General features: G+C 54.6%; 2 protein-coding genes across 6 annotated transcripts in view; one reads left to right on the plus strand and one right to left on the minus strand.

The window, feature by feature from the left end:
• The first annotated feature begins 1,595 nt into the window (after positions 1 to 1,595).
• On the plus strand, positions 1,596 to 13,152 carry AGT (angiotensinogen). 2 transcript variants are annotated; one of them, XM_060406789.1, is made up of 5 exons: positions 1,596 to 1,631; positions 2,496 to 7,049; positions 9,926 to 10,193; positions 11,597 to 11,741; positions 12,473 to 13,152. In XM_060406789.1, the coding sequence occupies exons 2-5, from the start codon at positions 6,221 to 6,223 to the stop codon at positions 12,659 to 12,661; spliced, it is 1,431 nt and encodes a 476-aa protein (XP_060262772.1). In that variant the 5' UTR covers positions 1,596 to 1,631; positions 2,496 to 6,220; the 3' UTR covers positions 12,662 to 13,152. The 2 variants fall into 2 exon arrangements, with proteins under 2 accessions (XP_060262772.1, XP_011960976.3); XM_012105586.5 differs by having other exon boundaries at positions 6,193 to 7,049.
• A 3,805-nt stretch (positions 13,153 to 16,957) lies between these two features.
• Positions 16,958 to 20,657, minus strand: part of COG2 (component of oligomeric golgi complex 2) — a 43,551-nt gene continuing 39,851 nt past the window's right edge. For 2 of the 4 annotated variants that reach the window (XM_027962397.3, XM_004021579.6), the window contains exons 17-18: positions 19,376 to 19,559; positions 16,958 to 17,616 (exon numbers count right to left, since the gene is read on the minus strand). In XM_027962397.3, coding sequence (XP_027818198.1) covers positions 17,515 to 17,616; positions 19,376 to 19,559 — 286 coding nt within the window. In that variant the 3' untranslated portion in view covers positions 16,958 to 17,514. Of the gene's footprint in view, positions 19,560 to 20,657 lie in introns of all 4 variants that reach the window. The other 2 variants (XM_027962395.3, XM_027962396.3) reach the window with 2 other exon arrangements.

The following is a 20,657-nucleotide window of genomic DNA, read 5'->3' on the forward strand; positions in this document are numbered from 1 at the left end:
CCTGCTGGCGGCCCCTAGACAAGCCCCATGCTTTCCCATCTCTGTTGCTGCCTTATCAGCCTCTACCTCTGGAAAGCCCTTCTTGAGTCTGACGTGACTGAGCGACTGAAATGAAATGAATGAATGAACCTCAGAGAAACGAAGATCATTCAGAAAACGAAGATCATGGCATCCGGTCCCATCACTTCATGGGAAATAGATGGGGAAACAGTGGAAACCGTGTCAGACTTTTATTTTGGGGGCTCCAAAATCACTGCAGATGGTGACTGCAGCCATGAAATTAAAAGACGCTTACTCCTTGGAAGAAAAGTTATGACCAACCTAGATAGCATATTCAAAAGCAGAGACATTACTTTGCCGACTAAGGTCCGTCTAGTCAAGGCTATGGTTTTTCCTGTGGTCATGTATGGATGTGAGAGTTGGACTGTGAATAAGGCTGAGCACCGAAGAATTGATGCTTTTGAACTGTGGTGTTGGAGAAGACTCTTGAGAGTCCCTTGGACTGCAAGGAGGTCCAACCAGTCCATTCTGAAGGAGATCAACCCTGGGATTTCTTTGGAGGGAATGATGCTGAAGCTGAAACTCCAGTACTTTGGCCACCTCATGCGAAGAGTTGACTCATTGGAAAAGACTCTGATGCTGGGAGGGATTGGGGGCAGGAGGAGAAGGGGACGACCGAGGATGAGATGGCTGGATGGCATCACTGACTTGATGGACGTGAGTTTGAGTGAACTCCGGGAGTTGGCGATGGACATGGAGGCCTGGCGTGCTGCGATTCATGGGGTCCCGAAGAGTCGGACACGACTGAGCGACTGAACGGAAATGAACCTCAAAGAACCAACTTATTTATCCTTCAAGATGTGACTCAAATGACAGAGAGAACTTTGAAAGCTTCTCCAGCTCTAACAGACTAAACTGTCTCAGAATCTAAAAGCTCTTGTGAGCACCTTCCCGTCTCCCTGCTGTTGGTGTCTAGTGGTGTCCCCAGATGAATCACTGCTCTCTAGAATGTGCTTTGCTGGGTTGTGTGTGTCTCCATCAGAGGCCTCTCCATGGAGTGGGGACCCAGTGGCTATTTGTACAACCACTGAGCCACTCAAGGCCATGGGGTCAGGTGACCCCCAGGCTACCTGAACAGGGCTTTCTGCTTCCCGCTGGACCCATGAGCCCACATGTTCTTGGGGCCTCTCAGAATCACTCCCCAAGGGGGCTCAGTCTCAAGGCTTGGGTGGCTGACCTCAGGCCATCACACCCAGGGGCAGAGATGCATCACAACCCACATGGGATTCTCCCGTGTCCCATAACAGCAGCCCCAGGCCGAGCAAACTTCAGTAAATGTGTAACTTGACTGTGCACCAGTTCACTGTCAGCAGCAACAGTGCATCGATCCCCCTGGATTCCTGGAAGGAGGCCCATCCTGAGAGTCGCCTGGCCTGGCATTTGTCCCTCTAGTTGGGAGGCTGCTGAGGCCCCCACCCCCACGGCCTGGCCAAGTCATGTAAACACCCTCCCCCTGGCCTGAGCACAGGCTGGTCTGGGAACCGCTCCATCCCCACCCCTCAGACATAAATAGGGCCTCGGTGGCCCAGCCAGAGGAAGAAGCCACCCTGTCTTGAGGACAAGAGCGGAAGGTGAGTGGGGGCCCTCTCCATGCACACCCTCCCCAGCTCTCTTCACACAGCTGCCTTGTTTGCTGGTAGGAGAAATCTGGGCGCTCTGGTGGACAGGTATGGGGGAGAGCTGCTGGAAGCCTGTGGCTAAACTGCACCCAGGAACCAGGGGACAGCGCTGACCCGGGCTGCAGGTGGCATTACCAGACTCGGAGGGTGCCTCTCCCCGAGGCACAGGCTGTCCCTCCCCCGAGCGCCCCGAGGCACAGGCTGGCCCTCCCCTGAGCGCATCATGGGTCTCACCAGAGGAACTGCTCCTTTCAGCAGCAGGCAGGCTGGCGGGGTCCTCCGCTCCCTCTGAGCAGGGCTGGGTCCTAGGGGGCTGGCGCAGAAGGAGTCCCCTGGGTCCTCCTCCAGCCCGAGGACGAGCAAGGCTTGTGCAGGCAGTGGAGCTGGGGAGAAGGGCAGGCTCAGTGAGCCTGGGGCTGTGTCCCCACAGGGCTCAGGGGAGCAGTGGTCTACTTCCCTGCCGCTCTTCGGAGGCAGTGCCGGCTCTAGTCCTGGGCTCAAGGCCCGGGTCTGAGCAGTCAGGCTCGTCACTCTGTATCCTGAGCCTCGGTTTGCTTGTCTATAAAATGGAACCAGCAGCAATACCTGGTCTCCCTTTCTCGGGAACTATGCTATAAATTAAGAGTGCTAATACCTGATAGTGCTTTCTAAACTTGAGAATAAACTAAAAAGACACAGTCTTGTTCGAAAGCAGTATAGATCAGTGCCTAAGTGTATGGAGTATGGAGTCCTGGGCTCTGGGCTCGAACACTAGATCTGTCTCTTACCAGCTGTGTGAACTTGAGCAAGTCTCCAAACCTGTCTCTTCATCTGCAGGACAGCATCCTTTAGCCACCACTTGTATTTTTGGGAATGTGGGACACATCAGTAAGCAAAACAGAGCAAGAACCTCAGTCCTACAGGATTTGCATCCGTGTGGGAGGAGACGGCGATACACGCTGGACATAAGACACACACGAGTGACGCAGTGACCAGAGCTGCAGGGGACCAGCGCCACGGGCGGGGAGGCACTGGCGCCGCTCCAGGGCTCTTGCCTGGAGCATCCCAGGGACGGAGGAGCCTGGTGGGCTGCTGTCTATGGGGTCGCACAGAGTCGGACACGACTGAACGATTTCTTTCACTTTTCACTTTCCTGCATTGGAGAAGGAAATGGCACCCACTCCAGGGCTCTTGCCTGGAGAATCCCAGGGACGGCAGAGCCTGGTGGGCTGCCGTCTGTGGGGTCGCACAGAATCGGACACGACTGAAGTGACTTAGCAGCCGCACCACTGGGAGAGGAGAGGAGGGCAGGGGGAGTGAGTTCAGAGTGCCAGGCGTGGAGGGCCAGTCGAAGGGTGAAATCTGGTGGGGAGGCCCAGACAAGAAGGTAGGCTGCTGTGAGGGTTCAGACTTGGCCCCTGAAGTCACTGAAGCTGTGAGCAGCCTTGCACTTGTGTTTGCTACTATCCTCTTCAGCCTTGAGCACAAGCCCTGAGATGTAGGGAGCCGTGCAGGAGAGGCTGGTCAAGGGGGAGGCCAGGTGTAGGCAGGTGGAAGAGAAAACCCAAGGCACCGCTGTCAGGCTGGGAAGCTGTGCGCTGACTTGGCACCCAGGCCAGTGAGACAGACCACAACCGAGAGCAAACAACAGCCTCTGTTCTACCTGGTAAATCGCCTGAAACGGGGCCTGCGCCTGAAGGAAGCTGGGAGGCGGCTGCAATCACCTGCACGGCCCCAGCCCAGGACCCTTAGGCCTGTTCCTGAAGGATTCTCCACACTCAGGCCCCGCCAGTTTCCCCTGGAGAGGTGTCAATGGGCAACTTAGGCCTGCCTGACAGGAAGGCCTATAAAGAGAGAAGTTTCTGTCCTTTTTTTCCGTGTTGTGTAACTCCTTGTGGGAACAGTGGGTGGAGTCAAACGGCTTGGAAGGAGAGTAGGTGGGAGTTAAGGTCAGAGGTCAGAGTTCCCTTGGCATTTTGACACTTAGAGCAGAGAGGGTGCGCAGCGCATGTCAGCCCTCGCCGAGCGGCTGCCGTCGCCGCACCTGCCCAGGCACGCGTGGGTGTGCAGGAGCCAGCTAGGCTTCGAGGCGACCTGGAGTTGGTGGTGATGGACCATAGCTCCAAGGAGGCCCAGGCCAGCTCTGGGAGGGCAGGGGAGAGTGAGGGGGGAATGGGAAGGCTGGGCGGCTACCTGGTAGTACAGCACTCGCCTTCCCTCAAAATGAAGGCGGTGTCATATAGAAGCAAGCCGCTAGAGCGCAATGAACCCATAAAGGAATATTTATTCTCTCAGTGAGAGCCATCGCGGAAAAAGCCAGCAGAGCCGACCCAGGAGCCTTTTCTCCCAGGAGCTCAGCCCACGCCCATTCTCTTGGCTAGAAGTGAGGCTGAGGCAGAGGTGCTGAGCACTGTCCCACCTCACCTGCCCCAGGTGAGGCAGGGAAAGCTTCTACACTGCGGAGGCACGTCTGCGCCTCCTGGGAGAACTGGGCACAGACCGGTGAAATCTGGCTGCTGATGAATGGGCTCAGGCACAGACGACTCGGAGCCCCTCGGGGATCTACTCTGCAGGGCGGGTGCGCGCTGGGGAGGGGGTTGAGACAGGCAGGGATGTCTGGGCTTCTCCAGGTTGAGTCTATGGTGCTTAATTCCAGCTGCAGGTTAGGGCTACCGGGAGACTAAAAACCCTTTCTCAGACCCTTCCCAGGGTCACTTAATTAGCATCTCTGGAAGTGAGACTCAGATTGCAATAGTTTCTCAGGCTTTCTGGGTGAGTCCTGTGAGCACTCGGGTGGAGCATAACCTGTGAGAGTGAAGTAGGTTGGAATCGGATCTCTGTTACCTCCTTGCTGTAACATGAGCTTGGGGATGTTTCTCCGTATCCCAGAACTCCCCTTTCTGTGTCTGCAAAGAAGTGGAACAATCTTAGCTCACGTGACACGTTAGGTTGGATAATCTATGGGAAAGAGCCAAACAAATACGAGATCTCCATTCTAAATTACACAACTTGGCTGGGGAAATAAGGGAACATTTCCCACACAGCTGGATTATTTTCTTGTCAGGCTAATTTGTAACACAGGAGAAACCTCTGTGTGAGTTGGTCTTGTATTCCAAAATGGTTTACCACCTACCCTAGGGCTTGGAGCCCCACAAAGACCCTTGCTGCCTCACATTTTGTTCTTTGGGGAAAATTTATAGCCTTGAACAGGTGGGCATATTGGTGTTATAGGCTGCCACTGCAGAGCCACAGACTGGAGTCTTACACAGAAGAAATCTGTATTCTCTTGATTCTGGAGGCTGGGAGTTGACAGGGTTGGTTTCTTCCGAGGCGTCTTTCCTGGGCTTGCAGGTGGTCTCCAGGCCGTCTGCCCCTAATGCTTTCATGCGGTTCTCCCTGTGTCCTGATCTCTTATAGGGACACTGGTCAGACCGGATTAATGCCCACCCTAAAGGCCTCATTAAACCTAAATTACCTCTTTAAAGACTGTCTCCAAATACAGTCGCAGTTTGAGGCACTAGGGGTCAGGACTTTGTTAACAGAAATAATCAATAAATAATCTATAATAAGAATAGACAACTGTTCTATTTGAGCCAAACTGAGGCCTATCGCAGAGAGACACAGATTCAGGAAGCGCTTGAGTTGTATTCTACCAGACGAAACACAGAGGAGGCTTATGGAGGCAGGAACTGCAAAATTACGCACGTTGCTTGTCAAGAATTAGGACTGGAACTGGCAAGTAAGGGTATTTGTTAAGCAAGGATTGTTTGGGATTCAAAATGGTTGCATAGTTACAAGGGGAGGCCTTGAGACCAGAAGGTTGCAGCTGGCAGCTACGGCTATGGTCTGTTATCGCTCAGAAAACTCAAGTTCTCAGTGATACATGAACGTGTCTGAGACAACATCCACAATGACCACCAGCTCCATTTTGGATAAACCAGAATGACTTCTCCATACTTCAGTATGTGAAAATCTCTTCCATCAACTCTGACATGTGAATTTTTAAATTTTTGCATAACAACTATCATGATACTTTCTTCACTCAAAGCATTCCTTTAAAAATGAATTAAGATGCTTCCATATTATTCTTTTGTTAAACATGTCATTATTGACTGGAGCATCATACCACTAATTAACAAAGGTAAAAATGTATCAGCCGCTTACATATTCTTGACAAAAGACACCTGCAGTACTTTGTGAAAACATGCGTTTACATTAAAAATAACCCCATTTCGTATTTTTCTTTAAAATCCACAAATGTCTTAATATTCAGACGTGCTTACCACTTTAAAATTTAAACAAAATAAAACCCAAACCCACCCCTGCAATAAAGCCCCACAAACACACAGCTCAGCCCACGCTAGCGTGCTTGCAGCTGGAGCGCCTCTGTAGCTGGCTTTCAGAGAGCGTTGAGCCACCCCTTCTCCTTGAAATGTATGAGACAGGGATAGGTGTCCCATGTGCTGACTGGCTGCAGGGAATATTGCTGGAAGACACGTAATAATCCCCTTTAACTCTTCACAAACTATTTCAGGATAGCAGAAGCAAGTGCCCGGTCAGAGATGGCTCCCGCTGGCCTGAGCCTAGGAGCCACCGTCCTTTGCCTCTTGGCCTGGGCTGGCCTGGCTGCTGGCGACCGGGTGTATATACACCCCTTCCACCTCCTCGTCCACAGCAAGAGCAACTGTGACCAGCTGGAGAAACCCAGTGTGGAGACACCTGCAGACCCGACTCTCACACCTGTACCCATTCAGACCAAGTCATCCCCAGTGGATGAAGAGGCCCTGTGGGAACAGCTGGTTCGAGCCACTGAGAAGCTAGAGGCTGAAGACCGGCTGCGGGCCTCCGAGGTGGGGCTGCTGCTCAACTTCATGGGCTTCCACGTGTACAAGACACTGAGCGAGACATGGAGCGTGGCCAGTGGGCTTGTGTTCTCCCCAGTGGCCCTCTTCAGCACCCTGACCTCTTTCTACACGGGGGCCTTAGACCCCACGGCCAGCAGACTACAGGCATTCCTGGGTGTCCCTGGGGAGGGTCAGGGCTGCACCTCCCGGCTGGACGGCCGCAAGGTCCTGTCCTCCCTGCAGACCATCCAGGGCCTTCTGGTCGCCCCGGGTGGGGCCAGCAGTCAGGCCAGGCTGCTCCTGTCCACGGTGGTTGGCCTGTTCACAGCCCCTGGCCTGCACCTGAAGCAGCCCTTTGTGCAGGGCCTCTCTTCCTTCGCCCCAATCACTCTCCCACGCTCACTAGACTTGTCCACGGACCCAAATCTCGCTGCTGAGAAGATCAACAGGTTCATGCATTCAGCGACGGGGTGGAATATGGGCAGGCCCTTGGCAGCGGCCAGCCCAGACAGCACCCTGCTCTTCAACGCCTACGTCCACTTCCAAGGTAAGGCCGGTCCTCGGCGGGGCTCTGCCCCTGGCCAGCGCAGGAGGGTGGCAGTCCTCTTTCTCTGTGAACTTACTGTCCAGCATCTCAGTTCCGCTGAGCAGGGCCATGCCTAGAGATGGGCACGGGGGCAGATGAGCAAGCACCAAGCGGCTGCCCCACAGGGCTCCTTGGACAAGAATTATCTGAGCATTGGCCTCCCCATCTGCCACCCTACTCTGTGCCACTGCCGTGCTGAACCCTTTAACTTTCGTCATCGGACCCCCTAGAGATGCGGTGAGGAGGTATGACTGCCTTTGTTTACCAGTGACGAAGAAGACTCAGACAGACAAAGTGACCGCTCCTGATGCCACACCCACAAGCACGGGCCTAGTTTCTAAACACATAGCTCGTGGCCCAGCTCCACACACAGAAGGGCTGGGCTCATGTCTGTTGAGGTCAAGGGATCTTGTCCTTGAGAAGTTCACTGTCCCATGCAAAAATATCCAGTTTGTTTGCTGGGATCATTTTCATATTGGGAGAAGGTTATTACCAAAATAATGCGTCACACACAAGATGTTCATTCATTTGGAAATGATGATTGGGGAAGCATTACTTGCAAGAGTCTGAGCTGGTGTTTCAGAGGGGAGAACAGGGAGATAGCACAAGCCCCGACTCAGCTCGCTGACTGTGGTTAACCAGAAGGCTGGATCCCACAGGCCAATGCCTCAGCCCCAGAGCTGAAGGCAAGGTGCTTTGTGCAGGTGCCCGGGGCTCAGGGTACTCGGGGAAGGCTGTTGCCTGGGAGAGGCCAGAAGGAAGGCTGGGAAACGGTGCAAGACTGCAAAGGTCAGGGCGAGGAACCAGAGCAGGGGCGATTTTGTTTGGCCTGAGCTCAGAGGAAGAGAATGGGATCAGTGTTAGGCAAGGCCAGAGAGATGGGTCAAGGCCAGATTTTGAGACTTTGAATGTGCTAATGGGAGGTTGGAGCTGTGGGTGGCTGGGAGCTGGGCGCCAGGCATTCTGCTCAGAGGTCCCTGGCCTGTGCTATGGGGACTGGAGGCAGGGAGAGTGGTTGGAAGGTTATGCAATTGCTCAGCAAACGGTTCCAGGAACAAGACTCTGAAGCTCTGTGAATGGATGAGTGGGCCAGGGAAGCTGTGTGTGAGGTCCCATCAATATATGCAACAAATAGGACTGAGAGACAAGGACGTCGGCGGCCGGAAGGCAGAACTGTGGGGACGGAGGAAGGTTGACCAAAACACAGTTGTTTTCTTACTCTGACAATAACCTGGAAGTCTGAAAAGCTGCCGAGAAGAGGCAGCAGGCTGCCCCCGGGAGCAGGAGGAAGGTGACAGCCCAGGATCGTACAGACCCAGGCCCTGACAGGTCTTGGGAGCAGCGTCCAGTCAGGGACCACATAGCTGAGGGTGGCTGCACCCCATGTAGGACCGAGGGGGCCCCTGGGCTGAGCCAAGAGTTGCTAACAGGTGCCCAGCAGGAGAGCTCATTGAGAAAGGCCTGCTTCCCAAAAGGCAAAGTCAGAGAGAGCCTCTGGCCCAGAAATGGGCCACACCTGTTGTCCTAACCTGGCGAGATGTTCTTAATCTCTGGATGAGGACAGGATGCTGTCCGATGAGATGAGCAGAGTAGGCGGCAGCTACCCTCGTTTCAGACTCCCATATCTTTTTGGAGGTAGTGTCCTTTTTTTCCCCCATAAACTAACTAACAAGCCTCCTCTCAGTCCCGTGGGCCAGCTTCTTGCGTGCAGCCCCCCTGCAAGCTGAACTTGCCTGAAGACACAGGGATCCCAGGCTAGAGGACAAGGTGGGGCTGGGGACCCTGCCACTCCTGTCTCACAACACCTGGGCGCCCTCCCCAGCTCCCTACTCCCGCTCCTCCGAGGACTCACAGCCCTGACTCATTCAGCCACCTCTGTTCAGACCTCCAAGTGCCAGATGTCCGGGGCCACTCCATGAGGGGCTCGTCCTCAGCGTCACATTGTTCTCCCAGGAACAACCGCAAAACTGGGCCTTTCAAGGGGCTAGGAAGACTGCAAGGGAGGGGTATGCTGGTGTGCCCAGCTGCTGCTATGGAGACAGCCCAAGTGACAGTGCTTTCAACAATTTGCTCAACAGTAGCCAAGTCAGCTGGCAGCTCAGCTCCTCAAGCCCAAGGCCACAGCCTACTGGCAGGGGTGCTAGCAGAGGGCTTGCCCGTCCCCTCTGGGCCCAGCACAAAGGTTTACACAGCTCACATCCACTGGTCATCCTGGGTCTCGAGCAGCAAGCGGTACCAAGAAACGTGAAGGAATTCTGCACAACGGCACCATGGTGGATACGTCACTGCGTGTTTGTCTAAACCTGTGAAATGTCCAAGAGTGAACTCTGATGTGAACCATGGACTCTGGGTGATGAGGATGTTCGTCAGTGTTAACAAACGCACCATCTAACGGGGCTGGTGGTGGGGGAGGCTGTGTGTTGCTGGGGAGTAGGGGATACACGGGAAATATCTGCACTTTCCTCCTAATTTTGCTGTGAATCTAAAGCTTCTCTAAAAAATAGTGGTTTTGTTTTCTAAAGTGAGCAGGGCAGAGCCCAGGCTTGGGGCCAGGACAGCTCTGGGCCTGAGTTTACCTGGTCTGTGAATAGCGGGGTAGGATTTTCCTCTGTGGGCCTCAGGTTGGGGTCTGGCGTGTTCCACGTTTTCAACATTGGCCGCCGGTGGATTTTGCAGGAGGAAGGCTTTGCTGGGTGCCCTGGGGCTGGTGAAGCTGTGGGGCCAGGAAGGAGGCTTTGGTGGTGCTGGAGGCTTTAGAGGCATCCCTGCCCCTCTGCTCCACCAGAGCCCCGTGCTCTCCCTTACTCTCCCCTTCCTGTCTCCTGCTGGGTCCCCAGGAAAGATGAAGGGGTTCTCCCTGCTGCCAGGGCTCACGGAGTTCTGGGTGGACAACACCACTTCAGTGCCGGTGCCCATGCTCTCCGGCAGCGGCACCTTCCACTACTGGAGTGACAACCAGAACCACCTCTCCATGACCCGCGTGCCCCTGAGTGCCAACGGCTACCTGCTGCTCATCCAGCCGCACCACACCCTCGACCTGCGAAAGGTGGAGGCCCTCATCTTCCAGCACAACTTCCTGACCCGAATGAAGAATCTCTCTCCTCGGTATGGCTCCAGAAACTGCTTGGACCCTCCTGGGCTGCCCCCCAACCCTGGAGAACGGGGATCTGCGTGGGCTGTTCTGCCCAGGGAGTCGGGGGGCATGGGTGGGCAAGGGCACGGTGTCGGCTGAGTCTTGGGGGCCCAGCAGGCAAGGGGGGGGGGCGGGTGGGAAAGGTGAGTAGAGGCTTGGGCACCCCCACACAAGCACCCTCTCCAGGCACAGACTCAGCTCTTCTCATCTTCTCTCTCTGAGCACAGAAGAGGCAGGGGAGGAGGCATCCTCTTCCCCATGTGCTGACACTTAGCTGCAGGGTTGGGAGGCCCACATCCAACAGGCCCTCTGCTCTGAGACAGGCACTAAGGGGCACAGGGGGCCTCCTGTGGTCAACACTTGTTAAGTCATTTAAAAAACTGTGAAAGACACTAACATAGAATCGATCACCTATCAACAGGACATCAATACCCTCACGTTTTTGTGCTATACCCTCCATCTTCAGAAACTTTTATTCTTCCCAAACGGGAACTCTGTGCCCGGTGAACACTGACTCCTATTTCCCCTCCCCCAGCCCCTGACCACCGCCCTTCTGCTCCCTGTCTCCGTGTGCCGACTCCTCTGTGTGCCTCCAGCAAGTGGCACGCCATGTAGTACTGGGCCTCTCGTGTTGGGTTATTTCTCTTAGCATTGTGTCCTCGACGCTCATCCACACTGCATCACGCGTCAGCATTCCCTTCCTTTTAAGGCTCGACAGTATTCCATTGTGTGTATCGCCACCTTCCGTGTGTCCATCTGTCCACTGCGGGGACACTTGGGTCCCTTCTAGCTCTTGGCTCCTGAGAATAGACTGCTACAGACACGGCGTGCTGACAGCCATGTGCGGTCGCTGGAGACTTCTATGGGCTCTCAGGGACGCCCAAGGAAGGCAGGGCTTCTGTGTGGAGGTGAAGGCGCCTAAGTGACATGCCCACACAGAGGCTGACCTTGTGCCTGCCCCTCCCCTTTCCCTCCCGCGGGGAGCTCACCACTGCACCGGAAGGTAATAAGACATGACATTACTTTAGAGGACACCATTTGAGAATTACCCACTGAGTACGCTTCAATGCAGCCAGCCGAAAGAAGGAACAGAAGATAGAGCTGACGACTATTCACACCAGCCCCTCAGAGAGCCCACCGCTGAATTCAGCGCCTCCCTTTCGCAGTGTCTCAAAGAACATGGAAGCTTGCCAGTGTACTTACTGCTGAGTGTTTTCCCGAGACACCCTAGCCGAGTGAGCGTGGCGACACTTCCTCGTTCGGGAGCACACGCTTGCTCGTTCAGGAGCACACGCTTCCGGGTCTTCTGTGAGCCCAGCGTGCCCAGGGCCTCACGCTGTGAGACACCCTTGGTAACCATGTGTCGTCTCCCCAGGGCCATCCACCTGACCGTGCCCCAGCTGACTCTGAAAGCATCCTATGACCTGCAGGACCTGCTTGCCCAGGCCAAGCTGCCTACCCTGCTGGGCGCCGAGGCAAACCTGGGCAAAATCAGCGATGCCAACCTTAGAGTTGGAAAGGTACTGGGCGGGTGGCATCCATGCCTGCTGTAGGCTGTGTGCTCGTGGAGTGGGAGGCACCCACGAGAGGGACACAGTGGAGGCTTCACCGAGGGGGTGGGGTGCGGGGTTGGGTAGAGGCAGTTGGGATGGAGAGGAGTGAGCAGGTGGCCAGGAGGCTGTTGGCCCAGGGTGGGAAAGTGGCCAGCGCTCTCTGGGTCTCCCCAAGGACAGCTGCAGAGCAGGGGACCCTCCCCTGCATGTGTTCGTGGCTCTGTGCAGCCAGGCCTCGCCTTGGGTCCTCTCCAGATCCCACAGCAGGGTCAGGACTACGGCCTGGAGAGCAGAGCCTTTAGGCTGGCCGCCGGCCCTGGCACTCAGCTCCTGGCTTCAGGGAAGCACACAGCAGTGGACGGACTGTCCCAGGAGCACAGGGGTGATGCAACCCCATAGCTGAGAAGTGCCTTAATGCTGGGAGGGTGAGACGTGGGGGTGGCTCACAGTCCTGGCCTCGGAGCTCTCTGTGGTGGTAGCAGAGAGGGGAAGCAAGCCCTGGCACACAAGGGGCCAGGGGCCAGACTCCACCTGCCTGGGACAGCAGGGCAGAGTGGAGACGGGCGGGTTTGAGGGACACTTTGGAGAGAAGCCGCCATGTCCTGTGAGTTGGGTCAAGTGAGGGTGGGCAGGCTGGAGAATGGTCCCCCCTGGGGCCCAGGCCTTCAGGAGTGATGCCTAGGCTCACTGCTTTGCAGGTGCTGAACAGCGTTCTTTTTGAACTGAAAGCAGATGGAGAGCAGGCCCCAGAGTCCGTCCCACAGCCGGCCGGGCCAGAGGCCTTGGAGGTGACCTTGAACAGCCCGTTCCTGTTGGCTGTCCTGGAGAGAAGCTCGGGAGCCCTGCACTTCCTGGGCCGCGTGTCCCGCCCGCTGAGCGCTGAGTGAGGTCGCCACCCCTGTCGGTGCACGCCCCTGCTCGCTTCCACACGTCCACCTGGAGCTGAGAGCAGCCGCTCCTCAGGAAACGCACACTGGGTACAGTGAGCAGCCTTCGGGGGGTGGAGGACGCCGGGCCTCGAGCCCACATTTTGCACGGGCCATTGCTTCTGATAGAGTTGGAACACGTCAGCTTGACTATGAAACCAAAAATGGTTTCCTTTTTCACTGAGAACAAAATTGGGCATTAAAATTAAAACACCCCTTTCTCATTGCCGCAGGCTTACCTTTGGCTTATTGACGGTGACGATGACCTGCAAGTGGTCCCCCAATGCCTTCCTTTCTCTGGGTTTCTGTTTTCCCTTCCCGATACGTGCGGTTTCTGAAAAACACATTATGAGAAAAACACCAGTGTCTGAATGTATGTTCATCCGTAATCCCTGGCTGATTATCCCTGTGTTACTAATAAATGTCTTGCAACAATAAACAAAACAGAAAAATTCTTTCACTTGGCAGCAGCAGGACAAATATGTGTGAGGTAGTAGCAGGCTGTAGCGTAGCAACATAAGGGCTTTTTAGGGCCTGGGGCCCTGTTTGCATGGGGCTTTCATGAAGGCACAGGTTGTCCTCAGCCTTGTCTGGAGAAGTTCTTGGCGGTGGTGAGCAGCTGCACAGACCTCGCTTGGCAAAACTGGGCAGGGGACAGCTGTCACTCGTCCTCCTGGACCCCCCTGGAGCGCTGTTCACCCTGTGCCTGGAATCGGAAGATGGAGAAAGAAATCTTCACCCATGAACATGGGCGCATGTCCCTCTCAGCGGGGTCCCCACCTTCTAAACCCTGGGAAGGAGGTGGGCCCGTGCTGTTTCCCCCTAACTGTGAAATGGACGGAAAGCACATTCTCTCCCTCGCGCCCATGAATACTCAGAGGACCAAGTAGGCTTGCAGTGCAGCCGCTATCACAGGGGTCAAGGAGCAGGGTGGGGGACAGGGGAGCTGGGAGGCTGCAGGGTGGAAACGGGTGGTGTCTGTGGTCTGCTTGTAGGAGCTGCCCGGTCTGCCCTGGCTGGGCCATGGCAGCTATTCCAAGGGTCTGGCTCGCCCAGAGGGAGCTGTGAGGATGGAGGCAGGGTCTGCACCTGGTCCAAGGCCAGCACAGGCCAGCATCTCAGGCTCTCCCCCCACACACCCAAGTGCCCCTTCTGCAGCTGAAAACCCTCTGCCTAGTTTCGACATCAGAGGCTTCTAGTCTGCTGCGCTGGGCACACGAGGCAGCATGCGATTGCTTAGGAGCAGGGGTTCCAGAGACAGCGGCTGGCAGGAGTCCAGATACTAACCCAGAGCCACTTATTTCGGCTCTCTGGGCCTCCCCATCCTTATTTGTAAAATGGGAAACGCTTGGGTGAATAAATGAATAATAATCACCTTAGTCCGTACAGAGTTCATGACCTCCACCCTGTCTAGAAGCCCTGTTCCACAGAACTACATCAGGGATTGGGGCGCCTACCTGCGGGCAGCTGTAGCAAGCTGAATAATGGCACCCAGAGCCAGCCAGGTCCCAGTCCCTAGCATCCATGAGCATGAGCTTAGATGGCAAAGGGGGCTCTGCAGACGTGATTAGTCTTGAAATGAGGTAACCCTGGATTGCTGGTGAGCTCTCAGTGCGGTCACAGCCATCACTGTCAGAGGGAGGAACAGAGAGACTGGAAGAGGAGAAAGCATACGTGACTCGGGGCCACAGTGCAAGTTGGGAGCACAGCCCCAAGAAGCTTGAAAGGCAAGGACAGGACCCTCCCATAGAGCCTCGTGGGAGCACTGCCCCGGGAGCCTGTGAGAGGCAGGCCCTCAGGCCTCACCCAGACCTCCTGGGTCACGATGCGCACCTTTACGGGAGGCCCAGAGGTCACACCAGAGTTTAGGGGGCGATGCTCTAAGTGATGCTCAAAGGCTCCCCTCCAAACACAGGCTCCTAAAGGGAATGTGGCCACAGCCGGTCAGGGCTCACCTCTCCTCCAAACACAGGCCCCCAGAAGGGAACGTGGCCACAGCCGGTCAGGGCTCACCTCTCCTCCAAACACAGGCCCCCAGAAGGGAACGTGGCCACAGCCGGTCAGGGCTCACCTCTCCTCCAAACAGGCCCCCAGAAGGGAATGTAGCCACAGCCGGTCAGGGCTCACCTCTCCTCCAAACACAGGCCCCCAGAAGGGAACGTGGCCACAGCCGGTCAGGGCTCACCTCTCCTCCAAACACAGGCCCCCAGAAGGGAATGTGGCCACAGCCAGTCAGGGCTCACCTCTCCTCCAAACACAGGCCCCCAGAAGGGAACGTAGCCACAGCCGGTCAGGGCTCACCTCTCCTCCAAACACAGGCCCCCAGAAGGGAACGTGGCCACAACCGGTCAGGGCCTGCCTCTCGGATTTAGGGTCTCAAAGGGGCACATGTTCAAATCAGGAGCAGAACCTTTTCAGTGTCTTCTGTAATTCCTAAGACAACTTCAAACAAAAAATGGTCATTTTCAGAATATGTGATTACTGGATTCAGAGCTGCCTGTCAAAAAATAGCCTCCCAGGAAATGCCTTTCTTCATTTGACATATATTTGTGAGGGGCCCACTGAAAGCCCAGCTTTGTGCTGGGTGAGGGGACCCAGCCGGACGAGTTGTCCTGAGTCATAACTGGGGTTTGAAGTTGTCTGCACAGGCCGGGGACGGCACTGCCACGGCACCGGGAAGAAGAGGAAGGTTGGTGTTTCTGACTTTATTTCAGGAAGCAGCTGGCAGCAGACTGATGCACTCGCTGTCCTTGCGGAGCTTTTGTACTGACAACACGAAAGTTGGGTCAGGACACTCATAGCAGCATGGTCTAGATTATTCAACACACAAATATTAACTGTAGAGATTTCTCCTCAGTATTTCCGCAGCAAATCCTGTATCTTCCTGGGGTTGCAGATGCTTACCCAGTAAATACGGTCGCCGTCCAGCAGCCAGTCACCTCCGATCTGGTATTCCTGGTGGGCACGAGCCCTGGCCTGGGGCCAGCCAGGCGCAGCCAGCTCAAGGCCCCATGAAGAACGCCATCAGATCCCAAATCTCTTACTCATTTCACGCCCTAATTTCTGCCCCCTCTTCTGCAGGTTGGGAAGAGCAGTGCTGGTGACGAGGGGCGGTACACCTGACTGCTGTCCGCCACATTCAGAAACAATCAAGAGAGGTAGAGTGGCTGGAGACAGTGCTGGAGCCCACCTCTGTCCAAGGCTGGACGGCACAGCTGCCGGGGCGGCTGCGCTGGTGCAGAGAGCTCGGCGGGGCCTCAGGGAACAGGTGTGACTCGCGAGGCGATGCAGGGTGTGCCAGGCACCTTGTTATGCTGTTACAGGCTCACCTTGGAGCATGAGGCTGGGGGCACCGCAGGCCTTTTCCCTTGGCTTCCTCAGATCCTAGGTGTGTGTGCCAGGCACCCCGGTGCTGGACATGGAGCCCCAGGGTGGCCAGCACCCCGCTCAGCCTGCAGGTGCCAGCTCAGCAGCTCTCCACTGTGCGCCCAGCTCTCTTCCCTGTCCTGCCCCTGCCACCCACGTGCCCAGCACCACAGCCTAGCCTGGCGAGCTGGCTCCTCGGACGAGGGCTCAGGCCCTCAGGGTGGGTCCCTCCTGCTGTCTCACTCAGTGTTGCTCCTCTCACCAGCTCCCTAAAACCCAGACACACATCTGTCCCAGGGCAGGGCCCTCCCTGCTAAGATGAGGGCGCCTGTTCTCCAACAGAGAGCGGAGATGCCCGAGCACGCCCCGCTGGGGGCTGGCAGCCTGGGCCGGGCCGTGCCCCGCCTGCAGTGCTCACTGCTCTCTGGGGCCCTGCTCCGCTCCCTCCCGCTTCTCCACTTCCATCTTGTCACTCCCGCCAGCTCCCAGGCCTGCTCGCTCCCTTCCCTGTTACTGATTCCTTCTCTCCCCCTACAGTTAACCCAGAGGAGGAGGTGCACCTGCCCTCATGTCAGTGTGGGGCTGAAGGGGCAGAGCCGAAGCCACGCCAAGTGCTCTGCACTCGAGTGTGAATATGGGGGCGAACAAAGCGACCACATGCTTCCAGCGCCGCCTCCCAACACGCCCAGCTCGCCCGCTTCTCCCGCACGTGGGGGCAGGTTGCTAGGAAGGGGTCCTGCTGACTTCAGCGGGAAGGTGTATTGGGTTGCCCTCCCGCAGCCCAGACCTGCCACATACCCGAAGGGCACCCCATGATGGACAGGACCCTGCAGGTGCGAAGGAGACGGGACGTGGCATCTGACTGCGGAATTCACACATAAGAGGTGCACATGCTTTGGCAGACTCTTTTATTTAGGAACCTACCCCCGTGCTGCTTCTTGCTGTTGACAGAAGTCTAGGCGATGAGCACTGTTCTCAACACCTAGCGGGAGAATGGAAAGCCACCAGTATAGCTCCATCTAGAAAGGCAGTGAGTCATCACAGAGAAGGGTGTTGGCATAGAGTAGGCACCCCTCTGCAGCCAGTCACTTCTAACTGCAGGACCAGAAAGATGACTTTTTATATTCATACCTACATGTATTTACTTCAATCATATTTTAGAAATCATCTCTTCCACGCTAAGATTTACAATAAAAATAAAATAATTTGCTCTGTAAACTATAGTAGAAAGGTTCAAACATCTTAAAATGATCTTCCATACAACGGAAAAAGCTTCTGCATTCTTTTTAGTGAAAGAAGACCCAAGGGCGCTGAGGGGAGCTGCCCTGGCGCACTTTCGGGGACCAGCGGATGTGCGTCCCCGCTGCAGCCTGAGAGAGAACAGAGCCGCTTTCTTCCCTGCAGGCGTGAGGTCCAACTTTCTATCCCCCTGGGCTCTTCCAAGATGCTTAAGGCTGCTCCGCCGTTGCCTGGTCCTTGGCAGCGGCAACGAGCTCTGCAAGAGCTGGAAAGCTTCTTATGTCCTTTGTTTGCAGGCCCATCTTTTCTATCTGTAAAGGCCACGGGAATGAATCAAGTTAGCTGAATGTGGAAGAGACCCTTACAAAGCAGAAAACAAGATATCTACCCTTACCTCACCCTCCACTAAACCAGAAAAAGGCAGTTTCCTGAAGACTGGTACAATAATTTTTTACTTTCAAATAAATGAAGTAAAAAAGTGTACTTATAACATTTATTTCTGGAGGTCATTCTAACAAGTCAGTGTCAATTTATCTCCATTCACTAAATCATCCTCTCACCAGGATAAGAGCCTCTCTTATAGGCTGAAAGAAAATTCACACTAAGAAAAGGAACTTTTTAAGTGCAGGATTCTCAAAAAACGACTTGTCTGAGGTCTTAAGCTCTTAGCATATCATTAACAACTTTTCTTAGAAACAGCTCTGGCGCGCAGGCACACGGCAACAGGGCTGCAGCGCGGCGTTCGTCACCCTTTATTCCACGCTGCCACCAAGCACACGTGCGCCCACGCACAGCAGAGTCTGGAAAACTCCAGACCGACTATGTCGCCTCTGCTGGCATGCTGTGGCTTGTCTGGGGGCTGGGAGGAGCCCACCTCCCTGTTCTTTTGCTTATTTGCTCTTCATTGGTCCATGACCAACTTTCCGGCCCATAAAAAGACTTTAAGTTTCTCTGTGAAATAGAGTAAGTAGACAGAAGAAGGTAATAGACTTTCTGCCAGGATGTCCCTGTAAATCCACCTGAAAAGGGAAAATCTGGATCTTCAGTGGTGACACTGAGCCGTAAGAAAGAGGGACTAGAAAATCAAGCGTCTTGTGATGGGAACGTTATGACGCCACTTCTCCAGCAAAAAGGTCTTCCTGACGGCCCGGTGGTCAAGGATCTGCCTGCCGATGCGAGGGACGTGGGTTCAGTCTCTGATCCAGGAAGACCCCACATGCCTCAGAGCAACCGAGCCCACAAGCTATGACCTCCGAAGCACCACGGGCCTCAGAACCTGTGCTCTGCCCCAGGAGGAGCCGCTGCCTGAGAAGTGTGTGCTACGGCCAGGAGCAGCTCCGCTTGCCACAACGAGGGAAAGCCCGTGAGCAGCAGCACAGACCCAGTGCAGCCAAAAATGAATGAATAGACCATTTTTAAAAAGGTCTTTCTTGAGGATTTATTGCTACAGAAAACCTAAGCAGTTGAGAAAGCCAGTTTCTGAACATTCAAAAGTTTGATATTCAGTAAGGATGGAAGGCCCTGCATAGGATCCACACTTGCCCACAGGTGATGGTACCTACGTGAATGTGCCCCCATCCACTGTGTGAGACCAAAATTTATGTTTTATAGAAAACCTAAAAACCACAGGCAGGGAGGCAAAGAAACCGTGCTGAGATGATTTCTCAAGCACCACATGGAGAAATCAGCGGCCTAATGCTTCTCTAGTTATTCTAAAGCCAAACTAACAAATACCTCAAAAGATCCTCAGCACCCAGCACCAAGGCCATATCAAGCTTGTTTCAGGCACTGGACCGAAAGGACAGCACCTCTGCCTACGGGCTCACGTCCCAGCAGCTCTGGGAACAGGAGCACCAGCGAGCCAACAGAATGCCAGTTCACTGGGCTCACAGAGTCTGCTTTTCCCTTCTCATATCGCTGGGCACACAGCCTCCTCCTTAAGCGTCTGGGGCCCTGGTCCTCTCTTCTAGCACCGGAACGAACTTTTGGTCTCTCCCAGTCATCGCCCGGTGCCTGCTGGGCCCCTGGAATGCAGCCAGGCCCCTGGAAGGGCAGCGGCGCGCGAGTCACCTGCTCTCCTAAATACGCAACGTCCAAGGCCAGCTGCAGTCGGATCTTGTCATCATCGCTCATGCCACCGCCACTGAGGCCAGCCGGGCTGGTGGGAGGGGCTCTCCTGGCTTGCTTGAGCCTCTTCAGGCTTTCCTCCATCTTCCTCACAGAGCTCAGGACGTCCGACACGGTCTCATAGTACCTTGAACACAAGACAGAGTGGTCAAAGAGAGGCGGTACCAAACACACCCACGAGCCTGGAGGACCAGCAAAGGGATCTGTCTAGTTAAAAACTCAATTCCAATAGGAGATCAGCCACGGCAAGTACTGTTTAAGACTGAAAGGAAAACAGGGTTTTGACTCTCTAGCATTGTATTCCCTCAGAATTTAAGAACTATGTATATGATTTTTGTCTAAAATGTCCGTCCTGAACACTAAGAGAAATCACAGGCCAAAGTCTTTCCTATATCAAGGCTGAACAGCAGCTCAATTCACAAATGTAATTAGCAAATTCATTTACAATCAGTTCTAGGAACAGCTTATCTTTTTTAAAGAGTAAAAAGCATTTCAAAAATTTTAAAGAAAACTAATTGCCTTCAAAATGATTTCCAAATTATAAATGAGATATATTTCAAAATTTTAGTTACAAGCTGGTTACCTGGCATTTAGAATACATTTGCCCATAGAAACTGCATTGTAACTCGTTGCTGTGTTCTAAATTAACTCACAAATGCTGCTTAATTCATAAGCAGTAGGAAGAAACAAAGTATTATTGCAAAATTAATAATTAAAATTCAACAACAAAATCAAATAATATATTTTGATGTAACTCAATGCTGGATTTGGGGAAAATAGTTGGCTGAACTAGAACTGAAGAGACAATCAACCAGAGAGAAGACCTGCTCTGGCCTCATCAGCCTGAGGATCGACAGCAGTGCTGTAAGAGTTATAACTGCGCTTCACAATGAACACGTTTGCTCCCTTGATCACCCTGGTTGTCCCAGGGCAAATCTGCTGACATCGGCAGGACTGGGGCCACAATGGACCGGCAGAGTTGAGGAGAAAGGACCTGAAAGGAGAAAGTGCGCCTAGATTTGCAGAGCACTCCTACATGAAGTGACATCAAGGGCAGCCAAAGGCAGCGCGCTCAGGGGGACGGTGGCCTATGCCTGGGTCCCGCAAGGTGTGAGAGCTGCGGGAGGCGGGGCTGGCAGGGCTGCAGGCCAGGCAGAGCCTTGGCTGGGGTGGAGTGAGCACAGATGGGAAGCGGCTGGGTGCCCACATCCAGCCTTGTCCAGTG

Source organism: Ovis aries, chromosome 25, assembly GCF_016772045.2.
Source record: "Ovis aries strain OAR_USU_Benz2616 breed Rambouillet chromosome 25, ARS-UI_Ramb_v3.0, whole genome shotgun sequence".
Taxonomy (NCBI): Eukaryota; Metazoa; Chordata; class Mammalia; order Artiodactyla; family Bovidae; genus Ovis; species Ovis aries.

Coding starts and splice junctions, on each gene's coding strand:
- AGT (XM_060406789.1), top strand. CDS start 6,221: ATGGCTCCCGCTGGCCTGAGCCTAGGAGCCACCGTCCTTTGCCTCTTG. Junction 10,194..11,596: donor ATGAAGAATCTCTCTCCTCG/GTATGGCTCCAG, acceptor TCGTCTCCCCAG/GGCCATCCACCTGACCGTGC. Junction 11,742..12,472: donor CCAACCTTAGAGTTGGAAAG/GTACTGGGCGGG, acceptor ACTGCTTTGCAG/GTGCTGAACAGCGTTCTTTT.